General features: G+C 38.3%; 3 protein-coding genes across 3 annotated transcripts in view; 2 read left to right on the top strand and 1 right to left on the bottom strand.

Annotated features, from left to right (window-relative positions):
• Positions 1-63: 63 nt before the first annotated feature.
• Positions 64-12,445, bottom strand: LOC111320856 (WD repeat-containing protein 37). Its single transcript, XM_022923570.2, has 15 exons — positions 12,111-12,445; positions 8,246-8,371; positions 7,952-8,010; positions 7,691-7,832; positions 7,276-7,347; positions 6,273-6,317; positions 5,095-5,150; positions 4,780-4,837; positions 3,952-4,026; positions 3,727-3,843; positions 2,597-2,738; positions 2,034-2,103; positions 1,395-1,459; positions 910-1,024; positions 64-531 (listed from the first exon to the last, which is right to left on the bottom strand). The coding sequence occupies exons 1-15, from the start codon at positions 12,331-12,333 to the stop codon at positions 403-405; spliced, it is 1,494 nt and encodes a 497-aa protein (XP_022779305.2). The 5' UTR covers positions 12,334-12,445; the 3' UTR covers positions 64-402.
• A 398-nt stretch (positions 12,446-12,843) lies between these two features.
• Positions 12,844-17,636, top strand: LOC111320849 (uncharacterized). Its single transcript, XM_088739965.1, has 2 exons — positions 12,844-13,160; positions 14,247-17,636. Exons 1-2 carry the CDS (start codon positions 12,920-12,922, stop codon positions 16,421-16,423), a joined length of 2,418 nt encoding a protein of 805 aa, XP_088596091.1. The 5' UTR covers positions 12,844-12,919; the 3' UTR covers positions 16,424-17,636.
• Positions 17,637-17,776: 140 nt separating this feature from the next.
• Positions 17,777-18,211, top strand: part of LOC148718360 (uncharacterized) — a 3,863-nt gene continuing 3,428 nt past the window's right edge. The window contains exon 1 of the mRNA XM_088739968.1: positions 17,777-18,211. This exon is cut by the window's right edge and continues 22 nt beyond it. Coding sequence (XP_088596094.1) covers positions 18,201-18,211 — 11 coding nt within the window. The 5' untranslated portion in view covers positions 17,777-18,200.

The following is an 18,211-nucleotide window of genomic DNA, read 5'->3' on the forward strand; positions in this document are numbered from 1 at the left end:
AGGCCACCAACAAGTGAAGTTTCATCTGCATAAAATCATCTTGACAAGAATAAACAATATGCACACGCTGGTATGATTTAATTTTTATCTATTATACATAAATTAGTCGTACAAACAACTCGGCCTCAGAAATCCAAGTAAAACCACACTCTTAACCTAGCATTTTCGTAGCTGCCTTCATAAATAAATCATATTAGACCTGTACATTGAAAATTCCACTCTTCTTTGCTTAACGCAACATTTCCTCAAGTGTAAAATGTTTCTTAAAATTTTAAATTAAGAGACAGCACTGCTGATAACTTTTTTTTTTCACGCGACTCTTCCCTCCACTGAGGAACGTTGCGTGACGAGCAATAGAGTAAATCGTTGCGTGACAGCTTCACGCCCGCAAACTCTTCCCAATCACTTATCCTTCTCTTCTCTGACTTGCCACCCAAGCACTCTTCTGTCGAAACCACATGAAAACAAATTGCAAGCCTTGGCGCTGGTTTCTTCTCCCCAAGCAGTACAGCAAACCATTCGTTGATGACCCTGAAATTCGGACAGAATAATTCAGTAAATTTAATGGCAAAATACGAGTAAGTTACGAAAGTTACAGTTAGAGTGGTTTCCCGGAAAATTTCGGAGAACTGAAACTATGGAAACCAGATTTAACCATATCACAGTTACGATGGTAACTAATCGAACCAATCAGAACTCAAAGAAAACCTAGCAGCTGGTTCTGCTGAGGGGAAAACTTACGACGAGAAACAAGAAATAAATCAGAGCAGCCAATCAGAGGAAATGAATATGGTCATGATCCTATGAGGCCTGAAGACGTGGGTGACGTCTTGTTGACGTGAGTGAACCAGTCGCGAGTTGCTGTTGCATAGCGTCCAACCAGAATTCAAGGTACAGACATATACTTACCTGACCATTCCTACGAGGAAGTCGCGCGAGTCGCACACCACTTATGTCAAACAGCCGAATATGTCGATTGTCGTGAGGAAGGGCAATCACATTATTTACTGGTGATACAGAGAGTCTGTGGAAATAATTTGAACATTTCATTGAAACCATTACAACACACTAAATTCTTGAGAAAGAAGAAGGATTATCGGTATTTTACTTTGAAGTCGAGGATTTTTCAGATCGAGACAAGATCTTTCGCTCTGACGAAGGGTTAACGCTCGAACGTCAGCTTTTGTAATCGTTACGGTGGCCAATTTACCATTTCAACTTTGTTGATATATCCAAATTATTTCGTTACCCCCACCGACGCAGCCCCAAACAGTTTCTTTAGAAAATATCAGCCTTTATTTAAAAAAAGAGGCCGAGTGAGGAGGACAAACTGCATAGTGAGTGCCTCAGTCCCATTTTTGTCTTCGTTGTATGTACTGCTAGGAATTCATTACCTATTTATCGACGAATCCGTGCTGATTGTTGTCAAAGGAGAGCGCATGTTCTTCAGATCCCAGACCTAGGAAGAAAGATTGTTAGTTTGAGTCTCCCAAAGACGCAGTAAAAACAGCGTAAACAGATTTTTTCAAACTGCATGTTCGCCTAACTTCGACTTCTTTCATTTCCTCTCCCAAATCATGGTAAAGCCATTGGCTACCTTTCACTCTGATCCCTTAATTCCGAGATCCATTACTCTGTATTCAATGACACTCGCACCTCTCTGCAAAGCAGAATGCTCAATCCTCTCTAACCTGAGCTTAATATCCATTCTGCAACATCCACACCTCAAACTTTAAATGATAGCTCCGACAAAGACCTTGACACCTTTCACCCTGATGGCGTTACATCACAACTCTTAACCCCCTGTTGTCCGGTTTTCCTATCCCTTTCCCCTGTCCCACGATCCCTAATCCCTCGTACCCCAATTCATCGTTCCTTATGGCCTAGTTCCCAGTACACCCTATTTCAGTTTCCTAGGTCCCTACCCAGTATCCCTAAATCCCAATCCCTTCCTGGTACCCCATTTTTTTAAGTCTCCCCAGACCCCTACTCAGTATCCCCCAGTCCCTTTTACACAATTAAGGAACACTAACCTTAACAGTTCTATCGTCACTGCCACTTACAACGATATCCTTTGTCGTAAAAGCAGTTGATCTGACCGTGCTGTGAACAAACAACAACACAAATGAGTCATTTTTTAAAAGCGTCATTCAAGACGTTGACGCTTTTAAAAAGTCACTCAGGTGTATTTTTAAGCCACGTATATTATAATGATGTACTATGCAGAATTTTTATTGTTGAAAATATGTAGAAATCCTACATTAGTCTTCTTATAATTAGTTAGGAATTTAGTTTTACTGTATTTAGTTAGGAATTTAGTTTTATTGTTTGTACACGACCACATCAGCTTTTGCTGAATTTTTTTATCGTGTTTAAATAAATGCTGTTGTTGTTGTTGGCAAAGTGAATAGATACAGCATTTTTCCTTCACTCAACCGCCAGGGGAATAACAAAACAGTAAGAAGACTTTGTAGATCTCTCTTCCGTAATAATTCATAGAATCAGTTTGGACCACTGCGCTAACAAATTCATTCACTTCCCACGCAGCTGAGGTAAGGTATCCTTAAAATTATCACACAAGTAATATTTATCTTACTCAGAGTGTCCCTGGAACACATTCACTGAATGAATGGAAGGTGTCCGAAAGTCCCACAAACGGAATGTTGTGTCAGTGGAGGAAGTGACAATCAGTTGCTGAGTGGGGTGGGTACAGGTGTGTGTTAGTTCTTGATCATGACCTAACAGATAGAATGAGAAACTATCCTGTAAATATTTCACTCCTTGAATTGCATTCGACGTACATTAGGTTTAAGACTAGTAAGCAAATAAACGTACAAAGTAGAGTTCTAAGCTTTAAGAGAAATTATTCCAGGTTTTAGCAACTGCTTTCTCGTCAATAGCTTCCTCTTTAGTAACCAGTAGCAACAACAGTGATATATACTCCCTTTTGTTACCCTTTAACTCTTACGATCTGATCGTTAATTCTCCCCTCTAGCTACAACACATTTCCTTGTGAAGTAGTTACGACAATTTGGCATTAGATAAAGACAACTTCAACCCGAACAGTTTAAGTATTCCCATCACCTGTTTTCTGGGAGTTAAAGGGTTACCGTGCGTTATGCGTACATCTTTACAACTGGCCCGATCTCCAGATAGAAGATAATAGTCCTAGTTTCAGTGGGTCAGTCTATTTAACCCTTTTACTTCCATGAGTGACCAAGACAGAATTTCTTCCCGGCCGGACCAACACTCAAGGTCTCAACATAATTGAGAAGAATATGCTGCCTTTCTTTCACATCAAGAAATGGTTAGATATTCTAGTCTTCTCGGATAGGGACGAATAAATGGAGGTCCCGTCTCCTACAGGGTTAGGGGTAGGAGACGTTAATTTCCCACACACGAGATTACTGCGTGATGGATGTCCTCCCCTGGGGTGGGATGGGTGGGTTTGCAGAGCCCCATTTAAACCAGCATATGCTGAACTGGGCATCTCTTCTAAATTATGGTTGATAACTAAATCAACAAATCAATACAATATCAAGCAGACAAGTAATGAGAATAAAGAAAAATATCAACAAGGAGGTTATTAGTTTATCCAATACCAAATTCTCTGAACTAACATCATAAGAATTGTATGGCAGACAATAAGGGGAATAATGATAAGACCTTTAAAAGTGAAAAAGTTGAATCGATGCGTAAACAAAAACATTTTAATTGAATAGTTACCAGTCAACTGATGAACTTGTTCAGCTGTCTCCACATCCCATAATTTTGCACTTCGATCCCACGAAGCAGTGACCACCTGCTTTCCTGAAGTAAACCAATCAGCTGCAATTACTGCCCCTGCATGTCAAAAAAATGGAGTTTGAGTTAAAGGAAAAAAGGAAAAATGAAGAAAAGGGAAATGAAAAAAGTGGTAAAAAAGATAATTATGTGAGAAAACCAATGTACCTTCGTGTCCCTTCAATTCACAGAGAGGAGATTTCAAAACAATGGCAGCTATTCCAGCATCTGCATTGTCAAACCCTGAAAAAAATTCAATGAATGGTAATCAAATACTAGTACTGGCACAGTTTGATCTATGTACACTTGACTAAGAAACTGGGAAACACACTTTACTCTGACATGGCCTCTCTCCACCCAGGAAAAAAAAAAAAACGTCAATATAAAGGAGGACTGCCTGAGATGAAGTAACAGAGAGTCTCTTTAAAGGATTAAGGTTAATAATTCTTCATTTCCATTATTGTCTATCATCCCATGTCACACCAGTCTACAGCCAAATGTATTTATTGTGGGTTACGTAACCCTTTCTTAAGAGTGTTACAAGGTATGCTGTTATAATTGCTTCAATAGCAGTAAGCTATACATATTTGAGTTATTGTCATTTAGATTCATTTGCACCTTACAACCGTCCCTAGGCCCTTGAAATTAAATACCCAGCGATTAGGGGTTATCAGTTTCTCTTAAATGTAGTTTTTGCATGCTGCTGTATGAGAGGTTTAGCTCATTTACGGAATCATTGTTATACGATCATAGTTTAGATTGTTTTGTAGGGTGGTTTTTGTTGCTGTGCTTTTTACATTTCCAAGTTTTCATTCTGTTAATGTACCATTCCTATCCATTTTCTTGATGAAGGCATAATAAAGAGGGTCACATACAGCTCATGTTGACACACCCCAATTGTGGTTGCTTAATATTGAACGATAGATGTTTTATATTCATTTGAGCATGGTAGTGAATTTGAATATAAAAGGTATATTTTATTATCCAGTCACATACCATCAATTTCCTCATCTGTTATATTGTCTGCTTCATCTGCTGATCCTGGATGGGAGCGCTGCAGAAAATTAAAAACTAAATGAATCATCATCAGGGTTCAAGCTCAACTAATGCCACCAAAAACTTTCAGAATTCAGTTATTTTAGGAAAATTTTCCAGCAAGGCAATTCCTCAAAAGATGATCAAAACGTGGCAGTTTCACTAGAGACATATTTCATGGCATCCAATTAATTAGCAACCAATTCTCTTAAAATGTCTTCAAAACCAATTTGTCCAAAGGATGGATGAAAAGTTCCTTAAAATCAGCTGTCTCACCTGTTCTGAAGTTGAATCTAGTGCCCTCCATATGTGACAAGTACCATCTCCTGACCCTGAAATGAAATTGCTAGTACATGTTAATTGTAATCAAGGGCACAAAGGTAGTAATAACTAAAGGCAAACTTTGTAAACCAAGCAGCTGACACCAAAAAAACTACCAGTACACCCAATATTTCAAAAGCAAAAAATATAAATTATATATCTTCCCAGTTGCTGAAAACCAATGACAATACGACTATTAGACTACACTATTAGACAATTAGACTACACAAGTATGAGCACAGAAATTCGTAAGCACTATGGACATTATTGATGGGTTTATATTGAACATCTTGCTGAAAATAGATGCAAGAGTAAGGCATTTTATCAGCAACCTAAACAAGCGTCTGCTTTCACATACAACACCTGCAACAGTGACTGCTATTTGCATGGCAAACTCTACAGCCACTCGTGAAGATGCCAAAAACAAACCTAAAGGATGCTACTCCATCATGTTCCAAAGACTGACTGATGACTACTACTACTACTACTGCTGCTACTACTACTACTGCTACTATTATACATGAAAACAAATTTCACCTTGTTTTGACCATTTTTTACTCTTTTTTTCACAATCATTAAGAGTACAGACAATAGGAAAGGAAGGATTACATGTTTGCATGTGTGGGCTGTAATGCCTGTTATGTCGGTGAAACAGTCCGGCATTTTTCCACACACATGTGTAAGCACTTAGTCAGTAATAGGGCCTCTCACGTTTTCAAACATCTACAGAATTCTGAACATTGTCGCACCTTGTGTTCAGGAGATTGTTTCCATATCTTAGATCACACCTCTACGAGTTTCCAACTCAGGATAAAAGAAGCTATTCACATCCAAAGAGAACAACCTTCTTTGAATCAACAATTACATCATGTAAATCTGAAGCTATCCTTATAATTTTCATATTGTCACATTTTCTGTTGTTACTAGCTTAATTAGCATGTACTTATAAATTCAACTTGTCATGCTTTGTTGATCAACTGAAGATGACAGAGGTTTCTGTCGAAACTTGTCTTTTAAACTCAAAAGTTTTGTCGTTTTCTTTAAATTTCTGACTTGCCTGCTGACATCAAGATCATTTCAAAGGATTACTTTGAATTCATAAAAAGAAATCATGATCATTATTTGTACTTTACCTGTACAAATGATTGCATCAGCTGGATGGAATCTTATGGAATTAACTGAAAAATAAACAGGCAAAAGAAGACCATTACGGACATGAAAATCACTCCCAAGATCTTATTAGTAATTCTCCTCACTGTCTGCCATATATATATCTTATTAACCAAGCGCAAGGGCGGTACTGGGAGAATATTGGCCTGAGGTCTTGACAGTACGGACCTCGCTGCCCTCGGTCCATACAAAAAAGACAGAGGGCTAATATTCTTCCAGTACGGTCCCGAGCAAGCTTGGTTAATAAGAGATTTATTATACGACTGAAGTTCGAAGGGACACAAGTGCGGTATCATTCGGGACCATTCGGAACAATGCCTGGTCCAATACTGAGAGAATATTGACCAGCAATAGAGCAATTTGATTGGTTGATTTTAGTTATTGGCCCTTTGACTGCCCGAGTCCTGTAATAAATGATTCTTATGATGTTACTTTGGAGTCTAACTCGATTTTGGATCAGCTGATAATCCCCTGCTTGATAATTATTTTCTTTATTCTCATCACTTGTCTAATTGATATTGTACTGATATTGCAAGGAGAAATTCTGTCTTGGTCACTCTTGGGACTTAAGGGTTATATTTGAATAAGAAAACTTCATTAGCAGGACTGCCTAAAGCCAAACTTTAAATCGCCATCAGGCAAAAATTACAAATAAAAAACGAATGAATTCAAAGTCTGTAGTTTCATTCAATGCAACCATGAAAATCAACATTCACAATTTGCATGGCAGTGTATTTGGTTTTCTTTTGTTTAAGAATTCAAGTGTGTGCATTTATAATCCAACTATACACCATAGAGTACAAATAATGCCCAAGACAAGTACAAATGTAACATGGTGTTTGTACTCCAGAGAACCAGTTAGACAGGATTGAAGTTACAAAAAAAACGGCAGACAATTTAAATTATTTTTTTGCAGCACAACTTGTAAAAATACTCAGCAATACTACACAAGATATATGTAGGTACCAGATCCATTGTGGCCCAAGTATTTGAGTAGACACTGCCCTGTTTCTGCATCCCACAGCCTGGCTGAACGATCTGCAATTAAACAAATTTAGAGTTTTGGAAGGTAATTACAGCAAGATACACCTTCGACCAAAATAAACAGACTACAATTATGTTGTAATCTTTGGTGCTAAAAATTGAGAAGTTAACCCTTCTGTTCTCAAAATACCATTAACAAATGAATTCTCCTTACTGTCTGCCAAAAAATTCCTATGACGGTAATTTGGAGAATTTGGTTTTAAATCAACTACAACTCCCATAATTTATATCCATGCTAAATTTTCATCACTTGTCTGCTTGACATTGTATTGATATTGTTAGGAGAAATTCTGTCTTGGTCACTCCAGGGAGTATAAGAGTTAAATAGTACACTTACCTGCTGATGCTGTTCCTATCATGGTGGACGAGTGTCTAGCACAGGAAACTTCCCACACCCCATCTCTGTGTCCAGCATAGCTCCGTGCCCTGTGGCAATCAATGCTGGGCACTTGATTTGGAGTCTTGAAACTTGAAACAATCTGCAATGTTAAATAAAGGTACTTATTCTCTATGAGATGTCCCCATTAGAAGCTGGAAAAGTGTGGCTCAAGAAAAATTTATCTAAAAATGCTGTATCTGTCATTTGCAAGTAATGTACCTTACTGGTGGAAGCCTTATAGGTAGTTTTCAGCTTCTGTGACATCAACTGGCTTGCAGCTGTGATTCAAATAACAGGCATTGGTGAGTTTGGAGTTTGGGTAAGGAGAAATTCTGTCTCAGTCACTCATGAGATTGAATGGGTTAGGATCATGAGAGAAAACATAAGAGTGAAGCTCTTGATTGTTAGACAAATTCTCTTTGTCGGTACCATGATTAATATATAAAGGACAATATAGAGAAAATGAATACTGATGTTCAGATGTTAAAGGTTACTGTTTTACTGGAGACATACATGGTTTTTTGCCGTATCCAGGTTTAGCTGGGCCACCTTCAGTTGACAGTTCTCCGTCCAGTATCTTTTCTCCTCCACTGAGCACAACATCCAACTTCTCATTCAAAGCTTCAACTCGCTCTTGCACTGTAGTGGAAAAACCAAGATCAGACAAGGTAAGTATAATTAAAACAACTCTTTAATAACAAGGTTTTCACAAATCCTCGATGAGAACTTCATTTTCCCATCAATTCCCACAACTTGGAAGCTACTTTTAGAAGCAAGTCAAAAGACCAAACATGCATAGTTTCATGACTCCCAAGATCTGATTATTAAATCTTCCTTCTATAAGCTGCTAGAGGGGAGAATTTGGTGTTATATCAGGATAACTTCTAACTGATAAGTTTGAGTATTCTCATTACCTGTTTGCTGGATAATGTATGGATATCATAAGGGGAAGTTTCATGTTAATCACCTCTGGGAGTTAAAGGGTTAATAGTAATGTTAATTTATTACATCTCTCCCAGCACCTGTGGGCAAGATGAAGCAAATCCTGTGTACTGATTGGCTACCCGAGAGGACAAGATGGGCCCATCTTGCCCGCTCAGGAATGCCCACATTGTAAAGTTATAACTGAGTTTGTAATTCTTGGACAATTTCCACAATGGAAATGCAAAAAGTGGCAAAAGATAGTAAATCCAAAATAAAAAAACAGATTGAAACAACTCTTGTGAGTTTGTTGTGTTACAAACACAGCTGGCTTTCTTTCCCAGCTTCCAAAGAAAACAAGTCATTCTTAATAAAGCAAAATGTTTTTGCAATATAATAAATTCTTTATTAACCAAGCTTGTTCAGTTTAGATGGCTTGATATTGGCCTCCTTCTTTTCTCACATTCTTATCGACCTCAACTTTGTCTTGGTCCATAAAAATGCAAAAAAAGAACTCGGCCAATATCCAGCCGTCTTGACCGTACACTTGGTTAATAATACATATATACAGCATATTAGCAGTATATACAGGCTTTGAGGGCTAGTCAAGGCAGCTGATCTATGAAATACAACAGTACATATTGCATATTTTATTTTTCTATATTACCCAAATATTCCAAAGATATCCACAAAGGAACATATCCAGTGGTTTTTAATATGTGTTTCTGATGAAATCACTAGCTTTAATCTGCTCTGAAGAAGTTTTGGCTGTTGCACTAAAGTTGAATCCACTTTGTTTCTAATGTACTGTATTTATTCGTCTATAAGCTGATCTCGGCTATAAGCCGAGACCCTAAACTTTGGTCTGTTTTAATTGGGAAGGTTCTTAAAACATGTAAATTTAAAGTACTCGTCTATAAGCCGAGACCACATTCAGAGAATTTCACTCTCGAACAAATTGAAATGAACGCAAAAGTTTCGAAACAGAAAAGAGTTTCAATGCAGTATTGCCTTCAAAAACACATTCCGAGATAACCAGAGAGTAAGTCATCAGTGAGTCGCTAGAGGAAAGATCAAGAGAATCTCCTTAAATGGAGAGCTTGAGATGTCAGTGAAACGCACAATGATGGGCCATAACATTCAGTAATAACCGCAGCTGGATGAGAGGTTACTTGATTGGTTTACAGAGCAGAGAGGCCAAGATAAGTTTCTTTTTATGTGATCGCAAAACAATTTCAACACTGTAACATGTGACGATAGACAAGTTTGTTTACCAATCGTGGGAATGGGAAATTCTGATTGGTCAGCTTCGAAATTTTTAAAACACTTTCGCAAGCTCTATACTACTATACACTTGTTCAAAACCTGCAGAATCTCTGATACTCTAGACAGCATGAAAGATAAAGCAATCTACTTGGAATAAATGGCAGAACTAGCGGATGAGGAGGAGATGGACAACGAATTCCACGACGACACTGAGGACGAATGGTAAGCCGTATTTACTACACACCTAAAACAACAAACCACTCCTTTGGAAGCAACCACATAATTAAAGTCAATGACCAACTTCAACTTGTTTTGTTATTTACTTCTGCTATCTCAGCTTATAGACAAATATATCTATGTTTCCTTTGAATTTGCTGTTTCGAAAATATTATGTTTGGAAAAACACTCGGCTATAAGCCGAGAACCCTTCTCTAGCTCAAATTTTCGAGATTTTGTTAAAGTTTTGTGAAAAAATCTTTTGCCTTATAGATGAATAAATACAGTATTTCTAATAGTCTTATATCAATGTTTTAAATCTGAAGAAAAATTTTGCTTGGTCATCAGGGTTGTACTTAAGAAATTACACTACAGGCTGAAATTTCAAAAGAGGTTGCTCAAAGATGACATTTGATATCAAACAATTGTAAGTGCATAACCTCTGAAGTGCCCATGATGCTTTTCAGAGTGATTGCCGGCTATAAAATTCAGCTAGCAATCATCGCTTTTTCATCTGGTGAATTTTGCCAGTAGCCAGTGCTCAGTGACAACCCTACATCATTATCACCCATTATATTCTGAAATTTATATAAATCTTAGAAGAAAACAACAGCTGGGTTTTAACAATATCAACTGCATCATTAATTTGCTCCTTCAAGGTTCCCTGCTCTATCATTATGGAATGGTATTGATGTCATTTTTTGTAGGAAAAAAAAAACCTACTAAAACTAAAAATAGGCCCTTCTTTCAAACTTTAACTCAGATTACAAGACTTTGACTTGCATCTTTTTTATCAATGCAAGGGGAAGGGGGACATGATGGCCACAAGTAGGAATTTAAGAATTATACATGCAACCTATTCATTCTTTTGAGATTTGCTGCACCAAATACAGAATCATATTGATTTATCATGGTCACCCTGTATCAAAATAGCCACTGATAGTAATATAGTAAATGGCTGATTCCACAGAAATTACAATACTATTAGCTAAGACTAAAATTTTGATACGACATGGCTAACCTCGATTCAAATTACATGTTTCTACGTGTTTATGTTCACCTTGGTAATCAACAAATTCATGAATAATAACCTCATCTGTATATATTCAAATTCATTAGTGTTAAATGAAAGACTTTGGCTCAATAGTCTGGGGGAAAAATAAAAGAATTTGGGAGCTTTATTCCATGGAACAGTATACAGTATGCCTGCAATTTTGCACTTAACTTAAAATATTGAAATTTGGTTACCTGTTGGGTTACCAAATATTGATTAATAATTAATTCACATTATATTTACAGAAGTTGTTCCTTTTCACTTCTCTGGTTCCACTAAATATGTGACAAGAAGTTTTCATTTTCCATTTCTTAAATTCAACTTTTGTTTAAGAATGGTAAAGAAAATGACTCAACTCTAACACTTTTGAAGAATGAGTACTAACTTTAACAACTGGAAACAGTACAGTAACTTACATGATGTAGGTTGGAAGTCAGATGAAATGTAAATTACAAAATTTATGTATATGGAATATTTCTTAAATCCGATATATCTGCGCTTCAATATATATCGGATACTCCTTGCGTTTCAGTTTCACGGGACAGAATAAAACATAACATGTAACAATGTAAAACAGAACGATATTTAAATTCACTTGGCATAACAAGTGTATTTTGCACCTTAATCTTTCATTGAATAACAAAATTTTAAAAGTTATATTAAAAGGCACAATTCTTAACAAAACAGCCTGAGCATTTAACACAATAGGGGTGAACTTGGTTCAGTGGCGCGTTAAAAAAAGGAAGTAATTGGTAAAATTCTCACAGACAGACGTAGAACGAAAACAAGGAGACTTCGGATTACATTCTTTTGAATGGCTTGTGCACTGAATAACAATAGTTTACGAGTCAAAGTGTTCAAGTTTATATAAACTACGAAGAGCATGCGTCAGAAAAAGACATGTAATCATGGTTCACTTACAGGCAATGTTTTCAGCGTATTGGCTCTCGAATTCTCTTTCAATCTGAGCAAATAGTGTCCATAATCTTGAACGAACTTCGGGTGGAAGAGGGCTCTCGCGATCTTGGTCAAACGCATCATGGCGTAATCTTTCGGAGCCCATTCGGTTTGGCGAGCGTGCTGTACGCCGAATCGAAAGTCGCTTTGGCTTTATTTTAATGCTACCTGGTTGCTGCTTGCTCATGACTCGGCAGCAGGTTCGAAATGGTGCAAAGTAGTGAACTCCCGGGCGCTAGACACACGAACCTGGAAAATTTCCAAATATTCGCCGATGGCTTGAAGAAGTAAACCGCTGGTCTAATGAAGCGTAACGTTATAAACAACAAGGTACTCTTTGATCGCGCGCGCCAGTTTCACGCACTCGCGCTCAGCGAGGAAACGCGCGAGTAGCACGACCCACGTGCCCTTGAACGTGCCCTATCTCGTGCTTGATTCCAATGGTAACCGAATCGTGCGTCGCTATCAAGCCCGCCAAAAGAAGTAAACGACACGTTGCCACTAGAAACGAGGCCAGTTGCCTGTGACAAAAAACACGATTTTAACGTCAAACGAGCTTTCCAAACTTCAGTCGCGCCTCACACATCGCTTGAAAGTAATATCTGATTCGTCCAGCTAAAAAACCCCAACGCCGGATAACTGCTCAGTAACCGGACGCTTGATGACAGTATCCTCGATTACTTATTTCTAAGATAATTAGCATGCACGGCACGTTCATTCCACGGAAGAGGTCAACACACATCTGATCTGGTATAGTGCTTGAATCTTCCGAGATGATTTCGACTGTGCTTTTGTTATTATCTTCATTCTCAGGGATTCCTTTAGCTCGTGGAAAGTTTCAAGCAAACTGTACGCCCGGCTTGGCTGTCGGTAGTGACCAGAATGAATCTTTGGTCCTTAGCATTACTGGCAGGGTTTCTAACAATAGTAACATACAACAATCTTGCATTTTGAAGGTAGACCAACCCAAACGGTTTCTACGTTTGAGAGCCAAGAGGAACGACAACTATGAAGGTGAAAATAGAGTTAATGCTGAGCTAAATTTATCATACACGGTGAAACTCAATTTATTTCTTTTAATTAAGGTCATTGAGGTGAACGTTAACGTTAAGAATCAAGCCTCTCTGATATTCATTATGCTAAGTATTCATTATTTCATTTACAAGGCTAGTTTTCCGAAGCGACTCCTTTACACGGGAACAAGTTAAAGTGCGATCGTGACCGCACTTGTTTGGTCGTATTTGGATAAGAAAACCGCTTGAGCACGAGAAAAATAAAAAGCATTCTTTTGGCATTAAAGAGTTTTCCTCTTATGATTTTTCCGCTTATGATCACGTTCTTCGTGATTTTGTGCCAGACGATGTTGCTGATAGAATTTATCGTGGGCGCAGTGACTGACATTGAACTTTACCTTCTAATCTTTGCCTTTACAGGAGGAGCAATTTTTTTTTCAGTTTGATACATTTCGGAGAGGGACCAAGTGGTCAAAAGTATTGAATTTTTTTTACTCAATCAGACTCGATGGAGTTTTATATCGCATTTTGCCAGTGAAAATGTCACGCGTTTAACGGTTGTAGGAGGCATGACGAACTTTGAATGGCTCCGTTTAATGACAAAATAACGTTCTACAAATGCTGAAATAAAAATTCAAATGCAAATTTCACTCGAATTTTAATTTACGGATGTTGATACTTGTACTGTCAAAAAGATATGAATGACAGGGTGGATTTTACATAAATTAACACGCGAGTCAACATGGATTGCTACTTGATCAATTTTTAATTAAGTAACCAAAGAAATCTTGAATTGCTTTCGGGTTGCTCTACTTCGCTCTGTGATTGGTCCAGAAAACTGGCGCCACATTCTCAACCAATCATATGCAGAACTAAAACCAGTCACAGTTTGGCCGCGCCCGCGTTTTTCCGCGCTTTAAGCAGATTGCCTGTTTATACTTTGAGTTTTCATTGGTTATTGATGATGTTAACCTTTGTTTTGATTGGTTGTCGTGTTTGCTTTGGTTTTTTCAAAGTGTATCCTAATAGAGAAACCACAGAAAAATATATTTATCATCCTCATGATCCCTGTATTTTTTTTCCTTAGGCTTCTTGCACGTCTTTCTTTATGAAGCAGGAAGATCTTCCTTGCTCGGTCATCTGGAAGTCTCACAAACAACTCCTTTTTGGGAAACTCTTAACCTCTGCTCATCTGGCTCGACAAATCATAATCAAAACTCTGGGGAAAAGCTATTGTCAGTTGAAGGGACAGGTAATCTGTCTTTCACAGTGCAAATAGCCGAAGGTGGCTCCGAGATTGTGTTAGATGAGCCACGCACAGTCAATGTCAGGGGAGATGAGGTGAGCGTTTTCCAATTCTTTCCACCTCAAGGTATCTCTGATAAACAATTGGACATAACCGTCACGTCTCAATCCAAAGTTTCCGCCTATTTGAAGGTAACGCAGAACTGTAAAGAAGTCGATCTCCAGGAAGACCTAGAGAGTATTGATTACAAGAAAGAATCTCTTCGACTTTCCTTTGAATCAAAAGGACGGATTACTTTATCCAGAGCTTCCATTCCCCCCTTAAATGTTTCCATCTCCAGATGGTTCATTGGAATTGGTCTTAAGAACTTATCAGGTGACGTAAAATTTAGTGACTCAAAAAATGTTGTTTTGAAGCTGACAAGGTCGTTCGATTATAATTATACCACACCCATTTGTGTCCTAGTTTTTGCATCACTTTTGGGTGGCATATTAGTTTCAGTCATAGCATTAGGGCTTTTTGAGGAATCCCTCACAGTGGTGAAGTTTGAAAGTGTGGACATTAGAGAACTTCAGGAGTTATCGTCTGGTAATCAGGACAGCAATCGCAACAATACAAATGATGAACTAAAATGGTATCAAAAATGGAGAAAATTTATTTCAGCCATGTTCACAGTAGGAAAAGATTATTGGTTTTCTCACGGTCCAAAAACCTTCTCCTACATCACAGGTATTGTGGGAAGCGTTCTTATGGTCGGATCATTCCAGTTTGTCTTTGCAAACTGGCGTACAATGATTTTGGAGGGTGACAGAGATAATTGTTACTACAACGACTTTTGCTATCGAGTTTTCAAACACGACATTCCTTTTAATTTAATGATAAGTAACTTAGCTTACGTAATTCATGGTTTAATCTTAACTATTTGCGTATGGAGGCTGGAAACAAAGCTGTACCTTCAAATTCAGGATAAATTTAGCGGAACTGCAAGACAGCAGGCTTTCCTTCCTGACCACGTTATTATATGTCCCAATGCCACAGCGCATTTTTTTGAGGGAAGAATTCCAAACGATAATATCAGGGATTCAGAAAAGAAAAAATTTATTGCCGAAGCAATGAAAAAGAGGTACTGTTTTTCCATTGGGTATGCGTTTTCCTGGGGACTAATCTTCGAGGGATTGTTTTCAACACTTTACCACTTCTGTCCAAGCAGGTTCACATTTCAGTTCGATTCGGCCTTCATGTTTATCATAGCTGGTTTAACAGTGCTGCTGTTATTTAATGGCATTGAGCAGAATCGTTGTCCTTCTTCTGAAAATGTTAAGTATCCAGTTGGCGCTTCGAACTTCTTCCTTTTTTTCATTGTACCTCTTTTTATTTTTAACTACTTCGGCTCGCTGTTTAACTCCGATTCTGGGCTTAACAAAGTGCTGCAAGGGTTTTTCTTCACGCTTCTGGTCATTTGGTGGTTCGGAGTGGCTTATTGGGCTTTTCGTAAGTTAAACACCCACAGAAATATTTTCTGTCATGAACAACAAAAATGTCGAAATGCAGTTAACGTGATTTTATTCATTTTGGGTGGCGTAGCAGTACCCTTGGGGCTTTTTATAGCTTTCTTGTTTAGTGATCTGGCTCAATTTTTTCTGTTTGCATGCATTGTCTGTAGCGTCACCGCAATCCTAGCTAAAGCTAGGCCCTGGAAAAAGCTGTCCTGTTTCTCGGAAGGCAAGTGTAATTGCTCTGCACCGAATGCCGTGGAAATTTTTCAAGGGTTTTTTATCTTTTTCACCTTAATCATTTTGGTGGTAGCCTTTGGCGTTTTCACGTTGCTACCCACCACAAACAAGACATCCTCGCCGGAAAACTCCCGTTACCAAAACAAAGAATGCGTAATTTTCGATTTTTTCGACTGGCACGACCTTTGGCATTTTTTGTCTTCCTTTGCTCTCCTCATGGGCGCATTTGTTGTCATGTTCATAAGCTCTGAAACAATGCACAACGACGAGAACGCGGAAGGGTAGCGTGTATTTTTCAAAAGTATGAGCAGATAGATATCAGGGGCGGATCCAGGATTTCAAAAGGGGGGGTGGATGGCAGACAAATTTCGCAATAATGAGCCAATCAGAATCTTACTTCGCCTCACTAGGCGTTGTCAAATGGCTTCCTTGCGAACTTTAGCGCGAAAAGTGGCGGCAGACGACGAAACGTGGCGTAACAACAACCAGACATGAGCGAGAGCTAATTTTTCTTTCTTTCTTTATTTTCTATTTCAAATAAAGTGACATTTCGAATTTTTTTTTACTGAAAAATGGGGGGGTGGATATCCACCCTATCCACCCCCCCTGTATCCGCCCCTGGATATATAGAGGCTAACTAGGTCTGTACTTCAACCATCAACCTCGTTCCCAGGGCTTTTCCCTTTTTGAATATTTTGGTGGGCGCCAAAATATTCAAAAAGGGAAAAGCCCTGGGAACGAGGTTGCTTCAAACATGTGGCCATGGCCCACCCACTGCCAGCTTATCCCTGTCAGTTGCATTGAACGACTTGGAGTATCACTACATTCCCTTACATGGGATGTTAGTCCCCAGTACTTCATCAGGCTTCCCTGACAATTCACTAGTACCCAGTTTTACTCCTGGGTGGAGAGAGAACGAGAATAAAGTATTTTATCCAATGACCCGTCTAGGTCTCAAATCCAGACCACTTGACCGGGAGTCCATCATTTTGAGAAAATGAGAACTAAAAAAAGGTAACAAATAGTCTGAACAAACACGCGAGTGTGAGAGGGCTTAAATACAATTTATAAAACCGCTGAACAATCACGCGCGCGTGTAAGAGAACTAAAATACATTTTGAACCGCCATAATCCCCATTCTAGCCTACAAAATGAGCCTCAGTTCCCAACAAAGTAACAATAATTTCCTGAAGCGACATGATGTTATGTACTGCTTACTATGTATAGCTAAGTAAAACATTATAGTCAACTTAGTCTTTAACTGAGTGATTTTGTTTCAGTCTTGTTCGTTCTCATTAACTATGTACTCATTACATTATCTTCCAGAAGTTATCTTTCTAAGAATATATCTACAAATGTAATGTTTAAGAGAATATTAGCTAAGGTAGCTGCACTTCGTCGCCTTAAGCGCTTAGTGCCTCCAAAGACTTTGATTCTTCTCTATATAGGAGTTTTGTAGTATCGCATTTTGAATAATATATATATATATAGATATTTACTCCTTGGTTTCGGTAAAACTTCCTTTGAGAAATTAGAAGACACTAATTGTCATGGACTACGAACAATGATGACAAAATTAATAAAAAGGCTATCATATAACAATAAGTTTCCCTGTCTAATTTACAAGGAAATGTCCAACACTCATTAGGGAGAATTACTAAGTGGACCCTAAGGAGATAAAAGTTGACATCAATTCGTCATGATGAACTCGTCAAGTTCCATTGTTAAGAAGGTTGCGGGAGGCATGCCTTAAAAAAAAATTGGACAGCTAACTAAAAAAAAGCGACACACGGAATATTTACATCACAATCGACAAGTGTAAACAAACTACCAATGAAGTAAAATGCCTTAATGTCATTTGCAACCGAACAAGACAAACAAGACAAAATTAACTGTTTCTCGCTAATCGTGCAAAATTGATCTGACAAGGACTTCAGATGCTGTATTAGCATGCTAAGTCGCGTAACTTTACTGTCGTATATTTACATCTCTGATTAACATTTGAAAGAGACCGAAGGCTGCTTGTACAAGAAATTCTGAGGCTGGATCAATTACGTTTACCATGTGTCGCTG

This window comes from Stylophora pistillata, chromosome 12 (genome assembly GCF_964205215.1).
Source record: "Stylophora pistillata chromosome 12, jaStyPist1.2, whole genome shotgun sequence".
Taxonomy (NCBI): Eukaryota; Metazoa; Cnidaria; class Anthozoa; order Scleractinia; family Pocilloporidae; genus Stylophora; species Stylophora pistillata.

What these genes read in the sequence shown, in the direction of transcription:
- LOC111320856 (XM_022923570.2), bottom strand. Translation starts at nt 12,333, where the DNA reads ATGAGCAAGCAGCAACCAGGTAGCATTAAAATAAAGCCAAAGCGACTT. An exon ending in GATAGGAACAGCATCAGCAG is followed by an intron (nt 7,348 to 7,690) that starts GTAAGTGTACTA and finishes GTTTAATTGCAG; the next exon opens with ATCGTTCAGCCAGGCTGTGG. An exon ending in CTTGGGCCACAATGGATCTG is followed by an intron (nt 6,318 to 7,275) that starts GTACCTACATAT and finishes TTTATTTTTCAG; the next exon opens with TTAATTCCATAAGATTCCAT.
- LOC111320849 (XM_088739965.1), top strand. Translation starts at nt 12,920, where the DNA reads ATGATTTCGACTGTGCTTTTGTTATTATCTTCATTCTCAGGGATTCCT. An exon ending in GAGGAACGACAACTATGAAG is followed by an intron (nt 13,161 to 14,246) that starts GTGAAAATAGAG and finishes TTTTTTCCTTAG; the next exon opens with GCTTCTTGCACGTCTTTCTT.